Raw genomic sequence first — 25,943 nt, 5'->3', positions numbered from 1 at the left:
ACACACACACACACACACACACACACACACACACACACACACACACACACACACACACTGTGGTAGCTGTAACCTTTTAGCCTGTGTGACTGTTGGGTCAAGAATAGAAAACTGTGGTTTCCACTTCAGGGACGAACTAGGCCAAACCAAGCCCTCATCATATTTATTTTCTATGATTCTTGATTTTAGAGATGCAGTGTGAAAAGCAGTGTCCATAGTTTTGAAAGCTACAGTGTGTACAGTACACATGGGAGATGCTCTGATTCTAAGTCTTGTTTGAATCTGCTCTGATCTGATTTTTGTCACTTTCTATAATCCAAATATTCTTCAACTTCACACTGAGACTACTCAGTAAGTGTACACTTTGCACCGACTGGAAACACCAAGCCAAAGCTGTATCAGCCTGATAGAGAATGGTTTGTACCTGAAGCCACATCAGTTTGGACTGAAATGACTTTGCTAGGACATACTAGTCGATCTTTATTGGTCTTTTGTTCAAATAAATCCTCAAAAACCATTAAATGTTTATAAGAATTGGACATTGTAACCTTTACATCAATCATAGTTTTGTGGACTATAGTTTTTAAGACACAAGTTTGACACCTGTCATCATCTTGGTTTGTTGGCCAGTGTTATCTCTTTGTTTACCCGCAGTGAAATAAGACAGACAAGTCAAACAATACCTGATGATTTTGACCAAGATAGTTGCATTGTGTCGCCAAACAAACAGGATCTACGGGACCTTAGCAACGCCTATAACCAAGTTGTAATGGTGTGTGGGATGTATGGCACATGGAGCATTGATCAAAGGTAGACAAGGGAAGGTACTGATGCTATGGAGGAACGGAAGGAATGCATCGGGATTCATGCGCCACTGGCATACACAGTATTGGGTAGAGGAAATGGAAACAGTACAATGATGGGATTGAACAACAATGTGAATGAAGTAAACAATTTCCCTAAAAAATACAACTAATCTAATATAAATGGCAGAAGAATAATTTACCATGAATAATGATGTTTTACATTGGACAATAAGAGTTTATAGGGCATGGATTTGCTCCATAACCTCAGTTACTGTAATTGAATTAGTTGTGTCGGAGATGAATTCCGATTCAAAGCAGAAACGTCCTGGTTTCCTCAGGTCATGTCCTAACAAAAGACTTGGCTGAGCACTGAACAATGACTACCCTCAAACCTTTCTGTAATTCTTTTCTGCTACAGATCCATTTGGAGTAAAGACAGGGTGTGCTTGTTATTTACGTCTGCCGCTTCCTCCAAAACAGCCTTTTAATGTGATTCCATTCAGAGCCCAAGCAGAGATGATTTGCAGACAGGCTTTTGTTTCCTATAAATGAACAGTGCTTTTCGATCCCTCGTTGTAAAGTGGATTTGGCTGGGGCCCTGTGTGTGCCTGCTGTGGAAAAGAGGTGTATAATCTACCTCTCCGGAGCCACAGTCTGCATCTGAACGTCTGGACTCTGTGTGTTTCCGTGTGCTGGTAAAGACATTCAGGTCCTGTTTTGCTTCACGCCTCTTGTTCTCTTGGCATCATAAAGAGTAAATAACCATGGAAACGCAGAGAGGGCTGTAGCTAAACACAGAGACCGGCCAGGGTTATTTCAGCCGTGTGACCGGCTCTTTCCCACTAAACCGCCGCCGCAGGCTCCGTGCAACACACTCGTCTTGACCTCGTCTGCATGTGCAACACTTAGTTTAATCATCGACGGGATGTACACTGTGCTTTTGCTCAGCATCAAACCCATCTTAAAGGGTTTTAAAACAAGGATAATGTGCAACTTATCCTCGTTTTTAGGCCCATACTTGTATTCAAGGTTTCTACTTGTACATCCTTACATGCTTTAAAGTTCAAAAAACTAATTTTGTTTTCATACGTCTGTCTGAATTGACCTGCCTCAAATGTTTGTGTCTCTTTGTGTCCTGTAGGAAACCCAGTTTGTTTTCACTCGTTTTCTCTACAAATATGGCTGCCCTTTGTACTTCTGAAGTATATTCTAATGAGACTGCACGTGACATTGCAAGAGGAGCCACATCTGAATTGCTTAATAAATACCAGGTTCTTTTTGTAGCGATTCAGCCGTTAGAAACTGGACTGTGTTGTCACATGTTTTGGTTTAGTAGGCGCTCCACATGAAGTGAGTTTGTCATGATATGTCCCATTCAACATGTAGATTTGTCGGAGGCTCAAAGATAACACGACACAGTCAGGGGTATTTTATTCTAAATGTTGTCTTTTTTTGTGGCACCACATTTAAGTAGACCGGCGGGCTGGAAAAGCCACGGGATAGCCTTCATCTATTGGGGCAGTACATCAGGCTGGCACTGAGCTAAAGACCCCCCCCCTGATATACCCTGCACTGCCACCTCCTTCACACCACACCATCCCTCACTCATACATGTATACAGCTGCTGCCACCACATCTGGGAATGATTTTGATCAAAACCAAAGAGCGAGTGGAAAGTGAGAAGAGGCAGATAGAGTCTGCGTTCAGATATCTGTAATGTATGAGTGCGAAATAGAAGTGAGACTTCCTATTAGCTCTGAGTTTGTTGTCTTGTGGTTTGAAGACATGGACGACTAGCACATTGATGATTTTGCAGCTGTGTCAGTTTAAAGTATGTGATCCACAGATGAGTTTCGAATCAGGTTCCTTGAGGTCATGAAAAGCTGTTTTGTTTGATTAAGACTTTCAATCTCATATTTTGTTCACTCAAGATTAAATCACCATTGTACAATTTTGCCAAAAAGTGAGAAGTACAGTATTGCCATATATTTATAGTGGTTTTGCATCAAAGTAATGGAGTAATATTTCTCATGTAGTTGTGTTGTCTGTAACTTAATCCCAAACTGACATTCTGTATGTATTATACCCCTATCATTTAATATATTATACATGTCATATTTTTAAATCAACACATTTTGTCTGAAACAAAACTATAAAAACTTTAAAGACTTCTTAAACCATTGCTGCTGTATTGTTTACGTCTGCTTATTAGCATTAACACATCGGTAGTTGTTCAAATATGTCTTAATTCAGAGCAACAGTATATCACAAATGGTTAGCTGCTTGTTTATGTTGGTCCCAGATACATTTTAATTGTCCTTGAAAAAATAATGGCATACTCACTTAGGATTCATCTACAGCATTTAGAGCCATGTTTACCACAGGGGGTAAATGTTTGATATTTTAAACATCTGTTTTAAGTTGACTATTTCTTCAAAGCAGATTTTTTTCTTACATTGAAAAGTCCTATATTGTTATCTTTACAGATGTGGAGTCATTGGCTGGACATATTCACCAATGAAGTTGAAGTTCAAAATGAAGTACTGTTACAGAGTTGTTTTATTTTGTGAAAATCGCTGTAACCTAGTTTTAGCTTATTCAACACTCTGTAGTTGGTTCTTCTGCCCTCCAAACTGACGTCAGTGCATTACATCACTTTGTATTGTGTTCGGCCCTCTTGCCCCTCAGCCGCCTTTGCTTCGGAGACAGCCAGTCTTTCAATGTTCTACTATTTGATACATTTCCCCCATAAATACATTTTGAACTCTGAGCTGTGTTTTCTTTGAACAAGAGCCCAACTGCTTTGTCCGTCATTACGAGGCTGGTGGTGTGAAGAGGAAAACGGATTATTCCCTGGAAAATAAAATATATTCCTATTTTAGAAAAATAAATGGGGTTATTTTACACTCTTGTTAAAAGCTTTGGTTTTTGTTAACAGTGTGAGAACAGTAGCCAAGGGCCTTTATTAATCTATTTTAAGGGTAACGGGATCTGATGCACGGACTTTGGCATTATTATGAACATTTGCAAATACTCTGTATTATATGGATTCAGTGTGTGTGGTCAGAAGTAATGTGCCTCACAGACTGTGCAATACTAACAACAGTGGTGTGACCTCTGAAGGCTACAGCTCTCTGGGTGATTTCATGTTTCAAATCATCACACACTATTTTGATGTTTTGAATATGGAAGACACTGGCCTTGTATTTGCAGTTTTGTAAATGGTCGTTTTTCTTTCTGAATCTTTTATGGATTATCAAAGTGTTTGACTTAAAAGCCTCACTTTGCTCTAACCATATCACTCATCTCTCCTCTTATAGTCGCTCGGCTAAGACACATGCTAATGGGAGGTGTGGACAGGGCCCTGAGTATTTGTGTGATTTATGTGTATTCACTGACTGCTGAGATGTGAACTGAAGCTATTTTCCACCCGATTCCTCTCCCTTTTCTGTCATCTGTGAACATGATTGATCTGGACGCTTTGGAATAAGCGCCAATAGTTTGCTTGCTTCCTTTGCAGTTAGCACCTTCCCTTAACCCACAGCATCCTCGATTGTGTCCTTTCATTGATTATTTTAAAGAGATTTTTTCGGGCAACCATAGCCTCGATTGAAGAGACAGAGTTAAAAAAGGCAGACAGGCAATGATTAGTCCCAGGCCAGACTCGAACCCCAGTCCTACATTTGGGGGTCGAGCCTTAGTTATAGGCCGCCAGTTCAATTCTTAACCTACCTTTAGACCTTTGTTAGGCACCTGATGGACGTAGACTGAAACCAAGTGTCCTTAAGATGAGAGTAGTGACCGAAAGGTATCATTATAGTACAGTACAATATTTGGTTTTGAAGCATGTTCGTCATTGTTCTGTACAGGCACGATGACACCAGCACAAAAGCCTTAAACAACACATTGTCATGTTTACAATTCTTCTGATGTGTCGGACAAACAGTTTCCAGTCTTTATGCTACTTAGGCTACTTTACTTTAAGTGAACATCATACTATATTGAAGAGATTGACTTGAAACTAGGTTTTGAGACCATAAAGAAAAAGGGTAGACTTCCAGACTTTTTACTGGCTGTTTGAATATACCTGTATTCAACATGGGTATTTTAATCCTCCTGTGTTAGCTTTTCAGCGACATGGCAAACTGTAAGAATACTTGACTGTGTTCTGTTTTCACAGTTTGTGGCTTGGTAGGCACATGTGAGGTGAGTCCAGAAAGACCATACACTTGTTAGGAGAATGAGTTACTGAGTTAGTAAATCAAGTGAGAATAAGGCTAATTTTCTCATAGACTTCTAGACTTTTTCTGCAATTGTGGAGTCGTCCCTTTCTGGCCATTAGGAGGAATGTGGATTCAAGAAACCGCCCCTTTGCCTTTCCTATTAAGACCCATGGCATTTATCTTTGCTACAGCCTTGTACATTACATACAGATATGCGCAACTTATTTTATTATGGTGATCATTTCAAATGACCTGACGTTAATAGGAGCTTTGCTGCATTGTGTCCCTTCTTTCTGTCCAGGAGTTTTAATTAGCTCCTGGGGATATTTTTAGTGGCTCTCTTGATGATTTAATTAGGTTTACAAATTATAATTTTTTAACCGCCTTGTCTCCCGTGGACCGTGGCAGCACAATAAACACAATCAGACATTCCCCCTGCAGAATTGCATTAGGGGTTTGGCACTGCCGGAGAGCGGGGCTGGAAACTGTCGAGCTAGCTGGCATCAAGGAGCTCCTGTTACCGGTAAAGGAGGAAAACTCCCAGCGCTCTGCCAATCCAAAGCACACACACACACACGCACGCACGCGCACACACACACACACAGTCACACACAGTCATATGCAAACTCCCAATTACACTCCTGGTAATTTTGGTTTTTAAACCTCTCCTGACACTAAGATGAAGCAGAGGGTAGGGGGTAGCTAACTGCCATGGCAACAAAACAGCCTTCAAATGGTCAGGAATGGGAAAGGGACAGTGGGAAAAAATGGACTCAGATATTTTAAGTTTTGATCCTTTCTGATTCTAATAAAAGGCTCTGAGTTTATTCCCAAATAATACGACTCGGTGGGGTAGAAGTTGGAACATCGTGAGCCTGGAAAATGTTCTAATGTTTTGTTTTGTTCTCCTCTCATATTGGATTATGCTCCGATGTTGGAAAATCCTGCAGAATTAAATTGATTTAATTTCACGGGCACCTTGTGTGGTAATACATTCTCTCTCTCTCCTCTCTCTGGAGGAGCAGACAGGGTCTCCGTCGCTTCTTCAACTCTCGTCTCCTACAGGTTTTCAGTTTTAAGTGCAGGTGATGCGCTTATGTCCAATTCCTTTGATGGTTTTGGCCAACAATTGTTCTTGGGAGTGTGTCCACTTACATCTTTGATTAGCTCTTCCAACATTTATCCAGATAGAGATGACAACCCCCACATCTCATCTGGTTTGCTTTTTGGAAGAAGAGTTATTGTGGTTTGAGTTTTCTGTCGAATTGAGATTGTTATGAAGTGTTGTCAGCAGCAATATACTGTTGGTTAAGTCTCTACTCTCGATTATTGGCTATTGACAAACCTATCTGGACAATGTTGCTCCTTCATAAGACCTCTTAGTGCTCAGTGAGTGTGTTTGGACGTTACGCAGCGACCCGTCGATGCTGAAGTGGCCAAAAGTACGTTCTTCTGAGCGCTCACAGTTCATTCCAGTTCATCCTAAAGTGTTGGACGGGGTTCTCATGACATAACTGTCCACTGAGACAACACTGTGTTTATACAATACACACAATGCTGCAGGAAAATGACAAACTACTCATACAATATTAAAAATCATGTCTTTGTTTGTGCAAAGCCGAGTCCTCCCAAGGTTTTCTAACAGATGCAACTAAAAGATAAAACTCTTCTATTGTGCGATAAAAACAATATAATTCACTTTGATGGACAATTTTCAATCTTTTCAGACATTAAAATAATACAAAATAAATCAAACAGTAAACAAGAAAAAATGATGTAACCAAATAAAACAGCTTTAAGTTGCTTTGCTGAGAGTTGCTTTTTCTCCATACAGACTAATAATAATAATAATTGTTATTATAAGGTTAATAATCACAACAATAATGAAAACAATAATAATAATAATGAAAATAATAATAATAATAATAATGTATATAAGATATGTAATGATTTGTTCATTGGTAAATCAACAGATCCCTTTTTTTTATTAGCAAATTGTATGACGCTTTGTTATACTTTATCTTTCTGCTTTTCTACAGCTGTTGGGGTTGGATAAAGGTTTTAAATACAGGAATATTCCCGGTGTCTTGAAGCTGAAACGAGATGTTACATTTTGATGTGACAAAAGGCTTCACTTAGTGAAAATGTTACACCCAAATCCAAAGGGAATCCCTCTGTGTCCACTCTGTTTGAACTATAAAATAAGGTCTCAGTATAGCAGTTTTTAATAGATCCAAATCCACATATTTCTTGTTTCCGCTTCCTACAAGCCATTTATCTATTCAGATCTTTAGAAGACGTTAAAATTCCCGGCAACAAATTGAACTCAATTAAAAGTGAGGAAAATTACGGCTACCCTCGCTTTATTGACTGATGTGGCTCCTACAAGAAACAGATGTGTGGTTATTTCACACAGATCTGCAGTGATACTTTTGTGTCAGTGTTTTTAAAAGCAACACAAACATATTGGTGTTAAATATAACTGACAGGGGACACACTGATATTAGAGGCTTAATCCAGCCTGGAGATGTGTGTGTCCTTGCAGATTGTCAAACTAGTTCCCATTCAAGCTATCTGCATATATTTTTTCAGTATGTGCAGAATGTGAATACAGCATGTGTTCCTGCATTTTGCCATATGCTGGTGTGTAGCTGTAATCTGCCGTCAGTCAGTCTGTTCTGTGTGTGATCAGCGCCTCAGCATTCCTCAGTGACAGCCGCAGGGCCAAGGCTTCTGTAAATAGCCTCTGGATCGCTGCTGCTTCTCTGGGATCTGAAGGTGTTGAGACTCTGAGCTCAGGAAGAGCGTTAGTGCCTCCCTGTGGTCAGAAACTCACGGGTTGTGTACACGCAAGGATCATACCTAGGAGTTAGGAGCAGTGTTAATGCATCATTGGCTTTTTTCTCTCGTATGTTATCAGGAGGGTGAGCTGAAATTCATTTTGAATGCAAAGTGAAGGAGCTACTTCATTAAGCTCATTATAAGCTTAGTTTTGCTAATTTAACATTTATTTAGACATTTCAAATGTGTATATTGGACTTTTTATTTTTTCTAGTGTGGAAAATAGCTCAAACGGGCCAAACCCTACATGAAATAAGGTTTTTCATGTAGTGTCTCTCCTGAATTCAGACATTTATTCATCCTCAACCTGCAAATCACCAAATTAAATCGTAATAGAAAAGCAGACATCCCAACATGCTCCACAATGTTTTTATCTAAACTCTTTACGAGTCATCCTTCCCATCTTTTCTTGATCATTTTCCAACAAGGGCAAAGATGGTTAAAAGGTAAGAACCTTTTGGATTCTTTCTTCCTTGCAGTCTCTCGTTCTCCATCACTGGGTGTCTTCTAACTCCTAACTCTTAGTAGAACCTCCAGCAGCTGTCAGTTACCCAAAGCCTAGTGGAGCTTCTCTTCTCACAGTAAAAGGAAACGGCTCACCAGTTGTCCTCGCTCTGATCTTATCGTATTATTAGACTACAGACACCAGTCACCTCTCTGTGTAATGTGGATTCTGTTGTAAAACTGTCTGCTTTTCATTGGTTGTTTTTATCTTTAACAAAACTCAAGTGGTAATTCTTCTTTATTACAGTAAGGGTAATTCAAACATCATGCCTCATGTTTTCTTTCTGTTCTTGTATATCATCGATTACACTACATTTTGCAAGCTAGCTCTTTTACTATTGGTGGAAACATACCACTAATGCCTCAGGTACAACTACAGTTTAAATACAGAAAAATACAAGTAAGTCCTCCTCGATAAACAACAATAGAGATCTTAAGTATTGACTTATTCCGAAGATCAACTGTTTGATGATCTTTCACTGCTCTGTGTTTAAGGTTTGGCAAAGTTCAGGCAACCAAAAGTATTTGGTTATAAGGTCAGGGGAAATCATGGTCATGGTTAAAAGAAGTCAACTGTAGGAAAAAGGAACACATGCAAACAGATGTGTGTGCAGCTCCCAACCACTCACAAGGTCTTCTAGAGGAATAACTTCATCTGCTTTTTTTAAAAATATGTTTGTGTTTTTAGACAAATGTTAATACAGGTTATACATGTGTTAAAACAAATGACCACTTCTGAAAATGTTGCATTGTGTCCTTATTAAAGGTTAAATGAGTTGCACAACAACAACATCTCCCAAGCATTCACAGGTCTGAATGTTGAGAGGTTTCTCCAGCAGCTCAGCACTTGTGTTATCAACACACGCACTCTCCTGCCTCAGATTCTTGGCATGACTTCCTAGTGGTAAAAAAGGAAACATTGCCCCCCCTTCGCCTCCCATAATCCTCTGCTGCGTACCATCCCCAAACTGAGAGGAGCTCAGGTCCACTTTAGGTTTCTTGTTCCTGCCTGTTGATGTGAGACAGCAGGACTGAGCAAATCTCGTATCAACACTATAGTTTGATTCTCTAGAGTAGACAGTGCTACTACTCTTCAGCCCTGTCTTTCCACATATTATGCGGTACTAAATGGGGGGCTGCGATGCCCCCTACAGAAGAGCCACCTGTCATCATGAATAACTCTGGTTTCCGTGGTTGTCGCACTATCTCGCAGCACCTGAACGACCTGAAGAAGGAGAACTTCAGCCTGAAGCTGCGGATCTACTTCCTGGAGGAGAAGATCCAGCAGAAGTTTGAGGAGAGCGGCGATGACGTGCACAAGAGGGTGAGTGAGACAATAAAACACTGTGAACTGCATGGAAAGTATGAAAAACCTATGTCTTCATGCACTTAAAGCTGTACTGTAGCTATCTGCTCTGCAGTACAGCGAGCCTTGTTGTTTCCAGAGCTGCAGCTTCGTGTTTGACGTTATTAGAACTGACAGCAGGTCTCAGGCTGCTCTGCAACACTTCATACACACTGTCAGTTTCTGTGAGGCTGATTCAGAGAGACTGCAGTCTGTCTCAGTGCTGTAAGAGCAAAGCAGCTGGTAGGCCACTTAAAGCTAGGCTAGGCAGTTTATTAATGGCAAAAGTTCTATGTTACCCTTTCAGCATATTGTATTTTAAGTTGTCGAAACTTGCTTTCTGCACTTTCTCAGGGTTTGGTTTAAGGCTTCAGAAAAACTTGACTTTGACTAATCACAGGTCATTTAAAAAAGAGGTTGTTCCTATATGCTTTCTAATTGCGGGTGCACGTGCATTTCCCATCAGTGAAAACCTGATTCAATAATGAAATATCCTGCCGAAAAAGTGTCTGTAAATGAAAGAAAACAAATAGAGGAAGACAGACTCATTCAAAAGTGATTCTGACTATATCTGCCAAGCATTTCAGAGATGGAAAGAAAATGCTGCTAATCGCTTAGCCTCTGCTAACTGTAGCCTTCTGCTTAGCCACATCCATAATGGCTAGAGTTAGCAGCAGGCTAAACTATTAGCAGCATTTTCTCTTCTGATAATATGGTAGCTCATTAGGGCCCGGATTCTAAATATGTTATCCCAAAAGGCTTTGCAGACCAAATGTGCCATTTCGTAGAACGTCATAAGCATCATGATTAGGGTGAGGAGTAAAATGAATCAACAGTACTCGTAGGACTGAATGACGCGTGTCCATAGGCCTGTGCTTGTCTAGTGGGAGGGGCTTAAGACTGAGAGGTGAGTAAGGAGGGATTCAAATTAAAAGAAAATATCTGCCCTTTTACGAACAATGTCTACCCTGGACTACAACTTGAATTATATTATGCTGATGTTGTCATTTTGCTAAATAATGGCAAAAATGAAATGCCTTTCCCAGCTTCAAGGTCTCGCAGCCACTATGAGCATACTTGCCAACCCTGAGACCTCAGAAATCGGGAGCATTTCAAAACCACCGCGGGGTTAGTTGTAAGTGCACTGTCTTGTGGCCTGTAGCACCATCCTTGATGGAGCTTATGTGTGGGCTGGACCTGTGTTATACAGGAAAGGAGTGAGCAGAGGGTCGTGTTGTCGATTCTTGTTCTGTTTTCTGTGACTATCTTCCTCACCCTCTCAGACTTTCAGTTGTGCGCGCTACTAAAGAGACGTGCTACCATGGAAACCAAACAATGGTGTAGCTGTATTAAAGTCCGAGTGGAAACAGTCTTGAGTAAATCTGATTTTGTCAGAAATCGGGAGAAATGCGGGAGAAATATGACCCCGGGAGGAAACCGGGAGAGGGCAATGAAATCGGGAGTCTCCCGCGAAGATCGGGAGGGTTGGCAAGTATGACTATGAGGCACCCAAAACATTTGAATTGTTTGATTACATTGCATTTGCAAAAACCTTTAGCATAAGCCTTGTATATTATATCTGGTAGAGCCTTGCTTCAGTGGGCAGAGGAGAGACTAAACACTTCCAGAGGTGTCGGCTGCTGAGATGAATTTACAGTACATTTACAATCCACAGAGACCAAATTTCACATCTTACTGGGTATAATGGCGCGTTTCCACTGCAGCGGGTAGCTCGCTTTAAGCGTGCCGAGCCGTGCCGGGCCCGTTTTTGGTTGCGTTTCCACTTGGCCTAGTTTTGGCCCGGGCCTACTTTTTCACCTTTTTTCTGGCCCGACTAAATCGTGGTTCTAGGGCTAGGAACAACCAGGCTGAGTCGGGCTGAGTATGCTAAACTAGAGAGAGAATCGCTGGCAAGGGGGCTACAACTACAACAAGATGAACATATTTTACCGTGATTTAATTGTAATACACGTTTCAAAATGATGCCGACGTAACAACATACTGATACCGGTTAGTAAAAACCATGAATTAATGCTTTGACAAGTCTGCAGACAGACGGCAGGCGAAAAACCCTTTTAAAATGCGTGTTTTCTAAATGGAGCTTGGCTAAGCTAACGTTATATATGCTCCGACCGTCCACACTCACAACAACGGCCTACAGACATAAATAAACCAGCGACTGTATTCGCCATGACACAGGCAGTCTGTGGTTTGTACTTGTTTAACTTTTGTCTAGTTTCTGAACAGATATGAGGAGCTGTGAGCTCTGAGTGCTGTGTTGTTTTTCTGGGGCTCTCATTGAAGATGACGTCACGGCTCCGCCTACACTGCATTACTATAGTAACTACCCCAGTTCCTAAACTGTAATGGAAGCGCAGCATTAAATTGAGCCGGGCCTAATAAGGCCTAACCAAACCGAGCGAGGCCTGCAGTGGAAACGCACCATTAGTGTAAAAAGATCATTTCCGATATGTAAAAAATATTCTGTTCTGTAAGGAGTTATGTATTAAAACTAGGGCTGTCAAACGATTACAATTTGTAATCAGATTAATCACAGCTTAAAAATTAATTAATCATGATTAATCACCATTCGAACTATGTCCAAAATATGCCATTTATTTATGTATATTGTTGTGGGAATGGAAAGATAAATGAAAGCAGGCGGATATAACATAACATAACATTTTTCTGCATGTCAAAATGAAAGACAACCCACACACCTATCAATCATCAAACCGTGGGGTCTTAATTCATTACGTGTTGATTTCTATCAACGGGGGAGTACTTCAGGAAAGTCGACAAAGGGGGGGGGGGGGGGGGCTAGTGGAGTACTTCGTGACCACAGAGTGTGAACGTTGTGATCAGCTGTTTTAGCGCAGTTCTCCAGTGATGGGGGGAGTCTCCCTCCGCAGCCGGTTGGCGTAGTTTTGGCACAGTTCCGTTGTACAGACCGACGTTAAAAGCAGCCCTGTCTGTGCACACGGAGACCGACTCTGTCGTCCGGTGATCTAACCGCCTTCTGGAAAAGCTTCACAAGTACGTCGGTACGCAAATGCGCTTTGTGACACAAGTGACGGTACGCATTTCAGATTACGCCATAACCTGCGTACCAGTTATGTGCACCCCTGTACCAGAGCCATATTATTACTATTATATGGCTCTGCCCTGTACTACAGCAAGAGTATTCTCCGTCGGGACTTCCTGCAACAACACCACGCCGTTATCAAAGATGTTCTATTGAGTAGACGATCACTACGTGACAAAAGTTTTCAAAACCGTGGCTACTGAAATCAATCTTACTAACTGCTGTCTGTGCAATTTACTCCGCGCGAGTTGGCAGACTTTATTTTGCTTACTTTAACATCATTTTTCATGGTGGGGCTAAGCCATTTCTTGGTATGGGTGTAGCCTACCCCAGCCATACCCTGGCGCTGCCACTGGTGGCACGTATGGGGCGGGCCATTCTGCACATGCGTTAAATGCGTTAAATATTTTAACGCAATTAATTCAAAAAATTAATTACCGCCGTTAACGCGATAATTTTGACAGCACTAATTAAAAGTGTTGCCAGTATGATGTCATCATGGCCTGCCCTTTACCCAGAAGAGCCTGTTTACTGTAAATGACAGCTCAACAGTATTTTCTTGCCAAATGTAACATGTAATGCATGATAAAAAACCAACAAGTCCTCCAACTCATACGACCAAACAGGTCGATTGTTCAAGCGCTTAATACGTCCTATAATCACGTTTTAAAGTTTTCGACCTCTAGTGCTCCCATTGAATGCAAACGCTCCGGAGGGTTGTATATTCACAAATACCCCTCTCTGGAAAATCCTAAATTGTAGGATAGTTTGGCCATTAAAATGCTTTTTGATTAGATTTCTAGCGAGAAGTGTATATTGTACTTTCAGAATCCACATCCAGTGGATGTGTAGGATCTGTAGTTTGATAGATATTACGAAGATTATTTGAGGTCTCGCCAGGAGAACATGTATATGCGGCAGCGTCCATATGAAATTAGCGTCAACCCTCACGGGGTGAAAACAGTATTTCCGGTCTCGAAGTTTTCATAATAAAACCGTATTCCCCCCACTGTTAAATTATTTTAAAGCTATATCTGCAGTACTCATCCACTAAAAACATCAGTTTATCCTTGTTAATTACACAACATTAATTGGTTTAAATTGTGTACAATGCTTTTGTGTTTTTCCCATAGGTTTTTCCCATACGATTCTGAGAGACACATTTCTTTTTTCAGAGGTTTTGATAGGCTAAAACATCGAACTTGAAGCTCGGCGATTGGATGTTTTAGGCGCAATGCACATTGGGATATGGTGTTTATGCGATATGAAATCTGAAAACATTTAAAAAAATTAAATAGACGTTATTCCGAGTGTGCTTGCTTTTCTCTTTGGAAGTCATCACATTACGGCATTGTAATACACGGTTTGGCTGCATTACATATTACATATCTGCCATAGTTCTTTAATTATAGAGCCCTGATTAGAAGACCTTTGGACAAACTGGAAGAAATGCCGCCAAAACTGAATATGTGTAAATATAACGGCAATTAAACAACATCTTCCATTTCTTTTCACACAATATCCTTGCAGTATCAACACTAATTCGGCTGACTTTTATATTTGATCCAATTGGTAGATACATAGGCTGTATTTACACCATAACGGTGCAGAGCTGATAGAAAGGGACTTGTAGTTTTTAAAAATATTACTGATTTTCTTTGAGTTGAGAGAATAGTCAGGGGTTTTGGGTGATGGGAGACACATCTATGGATTCAGAATTTCAATAGCTTACCATTAAATGACGGATGTACGTTTCTGTCTGTGATGTTTTACAAATCAGATATTAATGTGTATACACATTAATATCTGATATATATTACATTATATATTTGATATATATATATACATTATCAGCTATAATATTTCACATATTGTAGTTCTTTAGAACTGTGCAATATCCTGTACAATTATGTGAAAACATGAATAAAACTACACATCTTCAGATGTTATACATACATAAGTGTCCTACTACAAAGTTATTATGGGATTGTATGCTGTGTGTTATTTGTAACATCAGAAACTACCTTTCCAACTCCTCATGCAGTTGACTGTTACAGGTCTATACAGGTTCATGGTACAATGCATACGCTTCAAATCGAGAGACTGAAACTGTATTTTTCTTTACCGTTCTGTTTTAATTTCACAATAAAGTTAATAGTAATATGATGTTTGATATTATTATGTTTTATTAACTAGACCACTGTTTTTTTAACCCGCACCGCCTAGTGGTTAAAGCACGTTAGTGCATTTTGTTGTTGAATACGTTATATTTCATGAAAACATTTACATATTAAGAGTAGCCTACATACAAAATTGGGGGAAAGTAGAAGGCATGATAGAAATATAGAATAGAAAATATCAAGAAGATACTGTAGTGATATCTACAATAAAACAGCTAGTGGAAGACGTCCAAAGATATTAACAGGAGGATGTGCAAAACAGACAAACTAATAAGGCTTTATTTAAACATTAAAGAATACTTTAAGTTAAGGTCTTCTTTTGAATAAGAACAAAATGTTGGGAGTATCAACAGATAAATATTAACTCTGACAAAGTACTTAACGTCTAATATATTTCATAGTTTGTTTTGGCACTTGACAATCACCTTACCTGAATTTGACTCAGGTGTAACTAAGGTCTGATTTAAGGGTTGTTTATATTTCACATCATTAATCAGAATCTGCAAAGTAACTCAAATAAATGTAGTGGAGTAAAAATACCAGGTTAACCTCTGAATTGTAGTGGAGTAGAACAAAGTAGTATGCTGCTGTAACAAAAATATTTTCCAACTTGGGATCAATAAAGAATATCTTATCTTATCTTATCTTAAGATGATCGATGGCTACTGCCATATTTGCAAAATTTGCCTCTGAACCTTGATAAGTGCATGTTTCAGAGCCGTTCGAGTCCGGTTTTGGATAGTCTGCTGTGGTTACATTCCATTTCAAAGAGCTGTTTGACGCTCGACGTAACCTTGTCGCACTGCCACTCCAACATCCAATCACAGAGCTTGAGGACTAATCACGGGGTTTCTAAAGCAAAGCGGATTTTGTAGTCCCAAACGATAGCTGAGGATTCTGGGTAGTGTCGTGTCTTCGGAAACTCTGTAGTGTCTAAATTCCGAAAAGACTATTTGTTTCTCTGAATCGAAGTTTAAAAACACGAAAGCATTGTACACAATTTAAACCAATCAATATTGTGTAATTAACAAGGATAAACTGATGTTTTTTAGTGGATGAGTAATGCAGATATCACTGTGTAATCATTTTACAGTGAGGGGAAAACTTCCGGTTTTATTATGAAAACTTCGAGACCGAAAATACTGCTTTCACCCTGTGAGGGTTGACGCCAACTTTACATGGACGCTGCGTAAAGACGTAGTACACGTTCTCCTGGCGAGACCTCAAATCATCTTCGTAAAATCTATCAAACTATTGATCCTACACATCCACTGGACGTAGATTATAAAAGTACAATATACACTTCTCGCTAGAAATCTAATCAAAAAGCATTTTATTTATTTTTTTAATTCTTTATTTATTTGGGGTCACATTATAGTACAAGTACAGTTTTTCAAATCATCTATTTTTAGAGACCCGAAAGTGACAAATGAAATAGCAAACAAAATTAGTCCAAATAAAATAAAAACGAAAAAGTACACAGGGGTTGTTTGAAATAGCAAATGTCTACACATGTACATATGCATACATATCAACATACATATATACATTCAATACACATACCCACATACATGTGTCCATACATACATACCTATACATTCAATCGGTGTATAGAAACACAGTCAAACAAGGGATGGTCATCTTGGGGATATGTAAATTCTCCACTTTTTCCATATTTCCTCAAATGTGTTTTCCTGAAGCCTCATTGAGAAAGTGATTCTTTCCATAGCATAGATTTCATGGATTTTGTCGTACCAGTTGTCAAGAGAAGGGATATCCGCTTTGAGCCATTTTCTAGTTATTGCTTTTTTTGCTGCAACAGTAAGAATTCCAAATAATTGTTTTGGAGTTTGTGGGGATTGAATGTACGAGCCCAAATAGAAATTCGTCCCAGTTTAAAGGGATTTTTTCCTGTAGTACTATTTCAATTTCGATATGGATCTTTTGCCAAAAAGTTACTATTAAAGGGCAAGCCCAAAACAAATGGTAGTGATGTGCTAACTGAGAACCACATTTCCTCCATCAGCTGGGGGGCCCTAGATGATGTGATGACTGAGCAGGGCTGAGAAAGTACCTGCTCAGCATCTTCCAACTAAACATTCTGTAGGTGCCTGAGCTCGAGATCTTCCATTGAAAAGTACAGTAATTTGTCCAGACTTCTTCAGGGATGATCTTTTTGGTTTTGTTTTCCCATTTGTGTTTTATATAGAAAGTATTTTCCTTTTTAATATCTTGAAGAGCTTGGTAAAGTTTTGAGATTACTTTCATCCCTGTGTCTGATTTGTATGCACTGGTGAACACTATTAATAAAGGGTTTTCAAGGGCCTTCTGGCTGTCTGACAGGGATCTATTTAAGTAGTGACATACCTGTTGAAATCTCAAAAAATCACCGTTATTCAATCCATATCGTTTTTTTAGTGTTTGAAAATCAAATATGGTGCCTTTGCTGAAAAATGTGCAATATGAAGTAAGGCCATGTTTGACCCAACCTTTACATTTTGTATCTAGCTTGCTCGGGGTGAAATCAAGATCATGTGAGCACCATCTTAATATCTTCATTTCCTCCAGCAAGTCACTCCTGGTAAGGACCCTTAACCATCATTTTAAAGAGAGGTTGATCCAGCGGTTATCTTTTTCCAGTAAGTTTTTAACATGTCTTTTATCCCCTAACCTTGCCTCAATTGGTACTCCTCCTGAAACATTATTCTCAATTTCTTTCCATCTAGCTCTGTAGTCTGATTTGCACCAGCAGAACAAGCTTTTTAATTGGGCTGATGGGAGGGGAGCGCTACTCCCTTGTTTTTTGCTATTGAAGAGTACAGAATCTAATCCTTGGTTAAAAAAAAAAAGCATTTTAATGGCCAAACTATTCCACAATTTAGGATTTTCCAGAGAGGGTTATTTGTGAATAAAGGACCCTCCGGAGCGTTTGCAATCAACGGGAGCATGTTGTTTCTTACACGACCACTACAGGTGCTACACTTTAAAAGGTGACTATGGGTCGTAATAAGCTGCTGAACAATCGACCAACAATCTATAAGAGAGGCGAAGTCCCGCCCATCTACTTCCGACCCATGGGACCTTATTTCGGAACAATTATGTATTGAAGTCAATGGGAAGAGAAAACTTATCTTTCGATCCCGTTTGAATTGCGCCATGAATTACACATATGATGTTTGTCAATCTTAAAAAATCATTTCCATGTCAAAAAAGTCACAGTTTGTCGTAAAACTGTTGAAATATAAGACTATGAAAAATACGCAACTAGAAAGACTACAAATCTCAGAGTCGCGTAAGTGAGCACGTTAGTTAGCATTACAGCCTTAGCCGTGTCATTTGTATTAGCCTTAACATTAAAGGGAAATGGAAACACTTTTCAAACTGCTTTCCATGCGACAATATTACCATTAGGAAATGTATTTATCTAGTCTATTTCCAATGTAAACGATCGAGATACGCGAATTTACTTTTTGAAATACGTGCCTAATGACCATGGGCGCTTCCATTGCTCCGGGACTTTTCCAGTGACGTCACTGATTGGGTGCGGCTTCCTGGGCCAAAGCTCAATAACAAACAACATGGCGTGCAATGCACCAGTAGTTTACATTACAAGAAAACGGTCGTCGTCAGGAGTTTATTGTATTGCCCCAGGCTGCACAAATGGATTTTATACAAAGAAGGAAGAAGTACATTTCCATAGGCTGCCACTAAAGGATGAGAAGCTGCTCAAAGTCCAGTCTGGATGCCTGGTTCAATACAAAACATTGGATTTGAAGCCAGGATCTGTTCCCACAATATTCAATTTCTCAACGTATGCAGTCGGGAACACCGACCGTCCCAGCACGTCGGCCGCGCAAGACAATGACAGTGTCAACAAACGTGAAGTTCGAGCCAAACGAGTTGCTTCAGCTGCCGAGAGAGAGGTAAATATTGCAGCACTACCAGATTACTAGCTCACACATGTATTTACTGACACAGTGTGACCTTATTAATTAACGCAATCGCGTCCAAACTAAATGGTAGCTATTATTATGACGCACAATAGAGAATTGGGGGTGTTCTATAGCTCAACTAATTAAACTGGCATACACACGCTCATCTGTCGAAAACAGCCCTAAAAAGGCTAGTATTGCTATTGATGGATGGTATTGCAGGACCCAGAGCGCACGGAGCACAGAGCGGACAGCAGATAACGGAATTGCAGTTGTATTGCTTATAGATTATCAGAACATTTCAAAGGGGACACAGCCCCATTGGATATTAACCTATGGATTAACTACATCATCGTTTTTATCGTTGTAATGCCATTGAAGACCAGTTTAGACCAGACAATGAGGAAGGTAAGCCGTTAGCCTGGCGTATGTTAGTACCTAGTGCCACTTGTTTTGATGTACGTTTTTGTGGATAACCTCGCGAGTTTGTATCTTTCAGTGTTGAGGTGGGCACCGTTAGATTCTGTGTCTCCTTGCGATCATAAACGATGTGTTGGATGTGCGGCTAGGATAAGTAATAAGGGAGCTATCGGTGCAGTAATAGGTTAGCATTTTCGCTCGGGGCTAATTCAGAGGCTCACTGTTAGCATTGTGTTTTTTTAATTTTTTTATTCCGGATCGTATGCCACTCTATTCGACCGAATCGGTTCATAAGCATAGGCCATGGGATGCCTGGTAACTGTAGATGCTTCCACATCAATGTCATCTCCCGACGAATAGTCAAATTCATCGTTCAAAACGTCGATCTCATTGCAAAATTCCTCCATCGCTGCCATATCTGCTACGTTGTGTTGACTTTTGGTGGAGCGAAAACACAGCCAGTGACGTCACCATTTGGGACTCCCCTAATGGCGGCGGCCTGGTCCCGGAATTCCCCACCCGGCCGGCGGATAATTAATTTTCTTTTGGCGAGTAATATCATATACAATAAATATTACGATCAATATCCATTGTAAAATGAATAAACTACCGGAATATTATAACTGTAATTGGTGTTTCCTTTCCCCTTTAAGCGACCCAAAATGTTAAACAGTAAGAGTAGTAGTCATATTTCGTGAACCCTTTTGAAGAGTACTGTCACACCGGTGTGATAATACACAGTTTAAGCCCGGATGCCCTCGGGGAGACATGCAAACGCTACATTAGCATCGGCGATCTTTTCTACTTTATGCTATCTGCACAAATAGTTAACATTGAACATTAAAAAGATCAGGCAGTTCAGGGAGAATCGAAGGAAGGCATGCAGGCAGGCAGTTTTGCATGACATTCTTCTGGACGTGCTTCATTGTGGTGATAGTGAGGGTAGTTAATCCCTTCTTTGGCAAGACAGTAGTGACGGCCATCTTGGTGACGTGTGTTGTTGTGCAAGACCAGAAATGTAGTTCATTGAGCGGTTTCACACAAAAAAAGTCTTACTTCACAGTTTTACGGCAAAACATTTTTTTTTTACTTGCAAAATTATCTTTTAAATTGACAAACATCATATGTGTAATTCGTGGCGCAATTCAAACGGGATCGAAAAATAACTTTTCTCTCGCCATTGACTTCAATACATAATTTTTCTGAAATAAAGTCCCATGGAGGTCCACCAGTCTTTTTTTGTAGGAGGACAGGCTGTAAAAAATAGTTGAAGCTCGTCAACATTTTATTTTTGTTCTGAGTTTTCTCAGTGGGAATTGGTAGATTTGTTTTTGGTTGTGACAAACAGGAGTGCAGTGAATCTAAAGAGACCCACATGTATGCTAAGGTAATAGTTGTTTAAACTGTGGCCTGCAGTAACTGTCTGACCTGTTTTCTATCGGCCACTATAATAATAATAATACGTTTTATTTCGAGGCGCCTTTCAGGACACCCAAGGTCGCCTTACAGTGCATTTAAAAGTTAAAACAGCTAAAACAAAAACGGAACACAATTTAATCGAACCGACAAGGCAATACAGCAGCATAAAAGCATAAAACAGGCAAGACAAGAGTGTGGAGTGACAGAGTGAGAGGGGGATCTGTGATAGCAGGTTGAATGTGTTTTAGAGTGAGTAGGCCAGTTTAAACAGGTGGGTTTTGAGGTGGGATTTGAATGTCGTGATGGAGTCAGACTGTTTGATGTGTGGAGGCAGAGAGTTCCAGAGCCTGGGCGCGGTGCAGCTAAAAGCCCTGGCTCCCATGGTGCTAAGGCGGGAGGTGGGGACAGTCAGAAGTCCGGCTGAGGATAAGCGCAGGGAGCGGGAGGGGGTGTATTCCTGGAGGAGGTTTGAGAGATAGGTGGGGGTGAGGTTGTTGAGGGCTTTGTATGTAAGCAGAAGCTTTTTGTAGTCAATCCGGTGCTGAACAGGGAGCCAGTTAAGTTGGATGAGGATGGGGGTGATGTGGTCAGACGATTTGGTACGGGTAATGATCCGGGCAGCCGAGTTTTGAATGATTTGGAGTCTGTTGAGTAGTTTTGTGGGTAGGCCAGAGAGGATAGCATTACAGTGGTCAATCCGAGATGTGACAAATGCATTAACCAGGATTTCGGTGCTGGATTGTGAAAGGGATGGGCGGAGTCTGGAAATGTTGCGGATATGGAAGAAGGCAGTCCGGGTGATGTTTTTTATGTGGGGTGCAAATGAAAGGGTGCTGTCCAGGATGACGCCAAGGCTTTTGACTTGGCTGGTGAAGGATACAGGGAAGCCGTCGATCATGATGCTTGGGGGTGGGGTGGTTAGGATTTTGGAGAGGGTGTTTTTTGAGCCGATGAGCAGGGCCTCAGTTTTACTACCATTTAGCTTCAGGAAGTTCCTGCTCATCCAGCTCCTGATATCCTGGAGGCAGGTGGCGAAGGAGGTGGGCGGGAGGGCGGTGTTGGGTTTGGTTGAGATATAGACTTGCGTGTCGTCAGCATAGCAGTGAAAGTGGATGCCATGGTGACGGAGGATTATGCCTAGTGGGAGGAGGTAAATGATGAATAGGAGTGGACCCAATACTGACCCCTGGGGGACACCCAGTGAAACAGGAGAACACCCTGACCTGTGGTTCCCCAGCTGGACAAACTGTTGTCTGTTGGTAAGGTAGGAGGAGAACCAGGAGAGTGCAACACCAGTGATCCCAATGTCAGCCAAGCGTTCCAGAAGTAGTGGGTGGGAGATTGTGTCGAAGGCAGTGGTGAGGTCGAGGAGGATGAGGATGGTGAGCAGTCCAGAGTCAGCTGCACGGAGGAGGTCGTTGGTGATTTTAACCAGAGCTGTTTTGGTACTGTGCATTGAGTGGAAACCAGATTGGAAGGGTTCATGGAGGTTGTTTGAGTCGAGGTGGTACTGGAGTTGAGCGGCAACCACCCTTTCAAGGGTTTTTGAAATGAAGGAAAGGTTGGAGATGGGCCTGTAGTGGTTAAGGTCAGCTGGGTCAACATTGGGTTTTTTGAGGGTGGGTGTGATTGCAGCCATTTTGAGGGTGGGGGGTACAGTTCCAGAAATGAGGGAGGAGTTAATTATTTTTATGATCATGGGGGAAATGGACGGCAGACAGGCTTTGATGAGGGTAGTGGGGAGGGGATCAAGCTGGCAGGTGGTGCATTTGGCTTTTCAGATGAGCTTGGAGATGGTGGCTTCTGATGCTGGAGTGAAGTTGGAGAGGGTGCTGGTGGGTGGTCGTATGCCACTCTATTCGACCGAATCGGTTCATAAGCATAGGCCATGGGATGCCTGGTAACTGTAGATGCTTCCACATCAATGTCATCTCCCGACGAATAGTCAAATTCATCGTTCAAAACGTCGATCTCATTGCAAAATTCCTCCATCGCTGCCATATCTGCTACGTTGTGTTGACTTTTGGTGGAGCGAAAACACAGCCAGTGACGTCACCATTTGGGACTCCCCTAATGGCAGCGGCCTGGTCCCGGAATTCCCCACCCGGCCGGCGGATAATTAATTTTCTTTTGGCGAGTAATATCATATACAATAAATATTACGATCAATATCCATTGTAAAATGAATAAACTACCGGAATATTATAACTGTAATTGGTGTTTCCTTTCCCCTTTAAGCGACCCAAAATGTTAAACAGTAAGAGTAGTAGTCATATTTCGTGAACCCTTTTGAAGAGTACTGTCACACCGGTGTGATCATTCTATAATACACAGTTTAAGCCCGGATGCCCCCGGGGAGACATGCAAACGCTACATTAGCATCGGCGATCTTTTCTACTTTATGCTATCTGCACAAATAGTTAACATTGAACATTAAAAAGATCAGGCAGTTCAGGGAGAATCGAAGGAAGGCCTGCAGGCAGGCAGTTTTGCATGACATTCTTCTGGACGTGCTTCATTGTGGTGATAGTGAGGGTAGTTAATCCCTTCTTTGGCAAGACAGTAGTGACGGCCATCTTGGTGACGTGTGTTGTTGTGCAAGACCAGAAATGTAGTTCATTGAGCGGTTTCACACAAAAAAAGTCTTACTTCACAGTTTTACGGCAAAACATTTTTTTTTTACTTGCAAAATTATCTTTTAAATTGACAAACATCATATGTGTAATTCGTGGCGCAATTCAAACGGGATCGAAAAATAACTTTTCTCTCGCCATTGACTTCAATACATAATTTTTCTGAAATAAAGTCCCATGGAGGTCCACCAGTCTTTTTTTGTAGGAGGACAGGCTGTAAAAAATAGTTGAAGCTCGTCAACATTTTATTTTTGTTCTGAGTTTTCTCAGTGGGAATTGGTAGATTTGTTTTTGGTTGTGACAAACAGGAGTGCAGTGAATCTAAAGAGACCCACATGTATGCTAAGGTAATAGTTGTTTAAACTGTGGCCTGCAGTAACTGTCTGACCTGTTTTCTATCGGCCACTATAATAATAATAATACGTTTTATTTCGAGGCGCCTTTCAGGACACCCAAGGTCGCCTTACAGTGCATTTAAAAGTTAAAACAGCTAAAACAAAAACGGAACACAATTTAATCGAACCGACAAGGCAATACAGCAGCATAAAAGCATAAAACAGGCAAGACAAGAGTGTGGAGTGACAGAGTGAGAGGGGGATCTGTGATAGCAGGTTGAATGTGTTTTAGAGTGAGTAGGCCAGTTTAAACAGGTGGGTTTTGAGGTGGGATTTGAATGTCGTGATGGAGTCAGACTGTTTGATGTGTGGAGGCAGAGAGTTCCAGAGCCTGGGCGCGGTGCAGCTAAAAGCCCTGGCTCCCATGGTGCTAAGGCGGGAGGTGGGGACAGTCAGAAGTCCGGCTGAGGATAAGCGCAGGGAGTGGGAGGGGGTGTATTCCTGGAGGAGGTTTGAGAGATAGGTGGGGGTGAGGTTGTTGAGGGCTTTGTATGTAAGCAGAAGCTTTTTGTAGTCAATCCGGTGCTGAACAGGGAGCCAGTTAAGTTGGATGAGGATGGGGGTGATGTGGTCAGACGATTTGGTACGGGTAATGATCCGGGCAGCCGAGTTTTGAATGATTTGGAGTCTGTTGAGTAGTTTTGTGGGTAGGCCAGAGAGGATAGCATTACAGTGGTCAATCCGGGATGTGACAAATGCATTAACCAGGATTTCGGTGCTGGATTGTGAAAGGGATGGGCGGAGACTGGAAATGTTGCGGATATGGAAGAAGGCAGTCCGGGTGATGTTTTTTATGTGGGGTGCAAATGAAAGGGTGCTGTCCAGGATGACGCCAAGGCTTTTGACTTGGCTGGTGAAGGATACAGGGAAGCCGTCGATCATGATGCTTGGGGGTGGGGTGGTTAGGATTTTGGAGAGGGTGTTTTTTGAGCCGATGAGCAGGGCCTCAGTTTTACTACCATTTAGCTTCAGGAAGTTCCTGCTCATCCAGCTCCTGATATCCTGGAGGCAGGTGACGAAGGAGGTGGGCGGGAGGGCGGTGTTGGGTTTGGTTGAGATATAGACTTGCGTGTCGTCAGCATAGCAGTGAAAGTGGATGCCATGGTGACGGAGGATTATGCCTAGTGGGAGGAGGTAAATGATGAATAGGAGTGGACCCAATACTGACCCCTGGGGGACACCCAGTGAAACAGGAGAACACCCTGACCTGTGGTTCCCCAGCTGGACAAACTGTTGTCTGTTGGTAAGGTAGGAGGAGAACCAGGAGAGTGCAACACCAGTGATCCCAATGTCAGCCAAGCGTTCCAGAAGTAGTGGGTGGGAGATTGTGTCGAAGGCAGTGGTGAGGTCGAGGAGGATGAGGATGGTGAGCAGTCCAGAGTCAGCTGCACGGAGGAGGTCGTTGGTGATTTTAACCAGAGCTGTTTTGGTACTGTGCATTGAGTGGAAACCAGATTGGAAGGGTTCATGGAGGTTGTTTGAGTCGAGGTGGTACTGGAGTTGAGCGGCAACCACCCTTTCAAGGGTTTTTGAAATGAAGGAAAGGTTGGAGATGGGCCTGTAGTGGTTAAGGTCAGCTGGGTCAACATTGGGTTTTTTGAGGGTGGGTGTGATTGCAGCCATTTTGAGGGTGGGGGGTACAGTTCCAGAAATGAGGGAGGAGTTAATTATTTTTATGATCATGGGGGAAATGGACGGCAGACAGGCTTTGATGAGGGTAGTGGGGAGGGGATCAAGCTGGCAGGTGGTGCATTTGGCTTTTCAGATGAGCTTGGAGATGGTGGCTTCTGATGCTGGAGTGAAGTTGGAGAGGGTGCTGGTGGGTGGTTGGACCGTGGTGGCCATCCAGAGTGGTTCCGTTGAGGGGGCGCCTGATGAGGCCAGCTGTAGGTGGATGTTGCTTACTTTGGAGCTGAAAAATTGCAGAAAGTCAGTGCAGCGTTCAGGGGAGATATTAGGAGGGAGCGTTCTGGGGGGCTGAAGTAGGTGGCTAACTGTTGAGAAAAGGGCTCTTGTGTTACCGGTGCCAGTGCTGATGAGGTTGTAGGTGGATTTGGCAGTGGAGAGGGCGTTCTTGTAGTGATGTAGGTGATCAGCAAAGATTTGCGTGTGTACTGATAGTCCGGTCTTTGTACACAGCCGTTCAAGTCGACGACCAGT

General features: G+C 41.7%; 1 protein-coding gene across 1 annotated transcript in view; it reads left to right on the top strand.

Annotated features, from left to right (window-relative positions):
• The window catches only part of pde4dip (phosphodiesterase 4D interacting protein), a 164,436-nt gene that overhangs the window by 73,382 nt on the left and 65,111 nt on the right, over window positions 1-25,943 (top strand). The window contains 1 exon segment of the mRNA XM_034080430.2: window positions 9,588-9,698. Within this exon segment, the coding sequence (XP_033936321.1) occupies window positions 9,588-9,698 (111 nt within the window).

Source organism: Pseudochaenichthys georgianus, chromosome 4 (genome assembly GCF_902827115.2).
Source record: "Pseudochaenichthys georgianus chromosome 4, fPseGeo1.2, whole genome shotgun sequence".
Lineage (NCBI taxonomy): Eukaryota > Metazoa > Chordata > Actinopteri > Perciformes > Channichthyidae > Pseudochaenichthys > Pseudochaenichthys georgianus.
The sequence above is the reverse complement of the archived record's forward strand: the minus strand, read 5'-3'. Positions and strand labels throughout refer to the sequence as shown.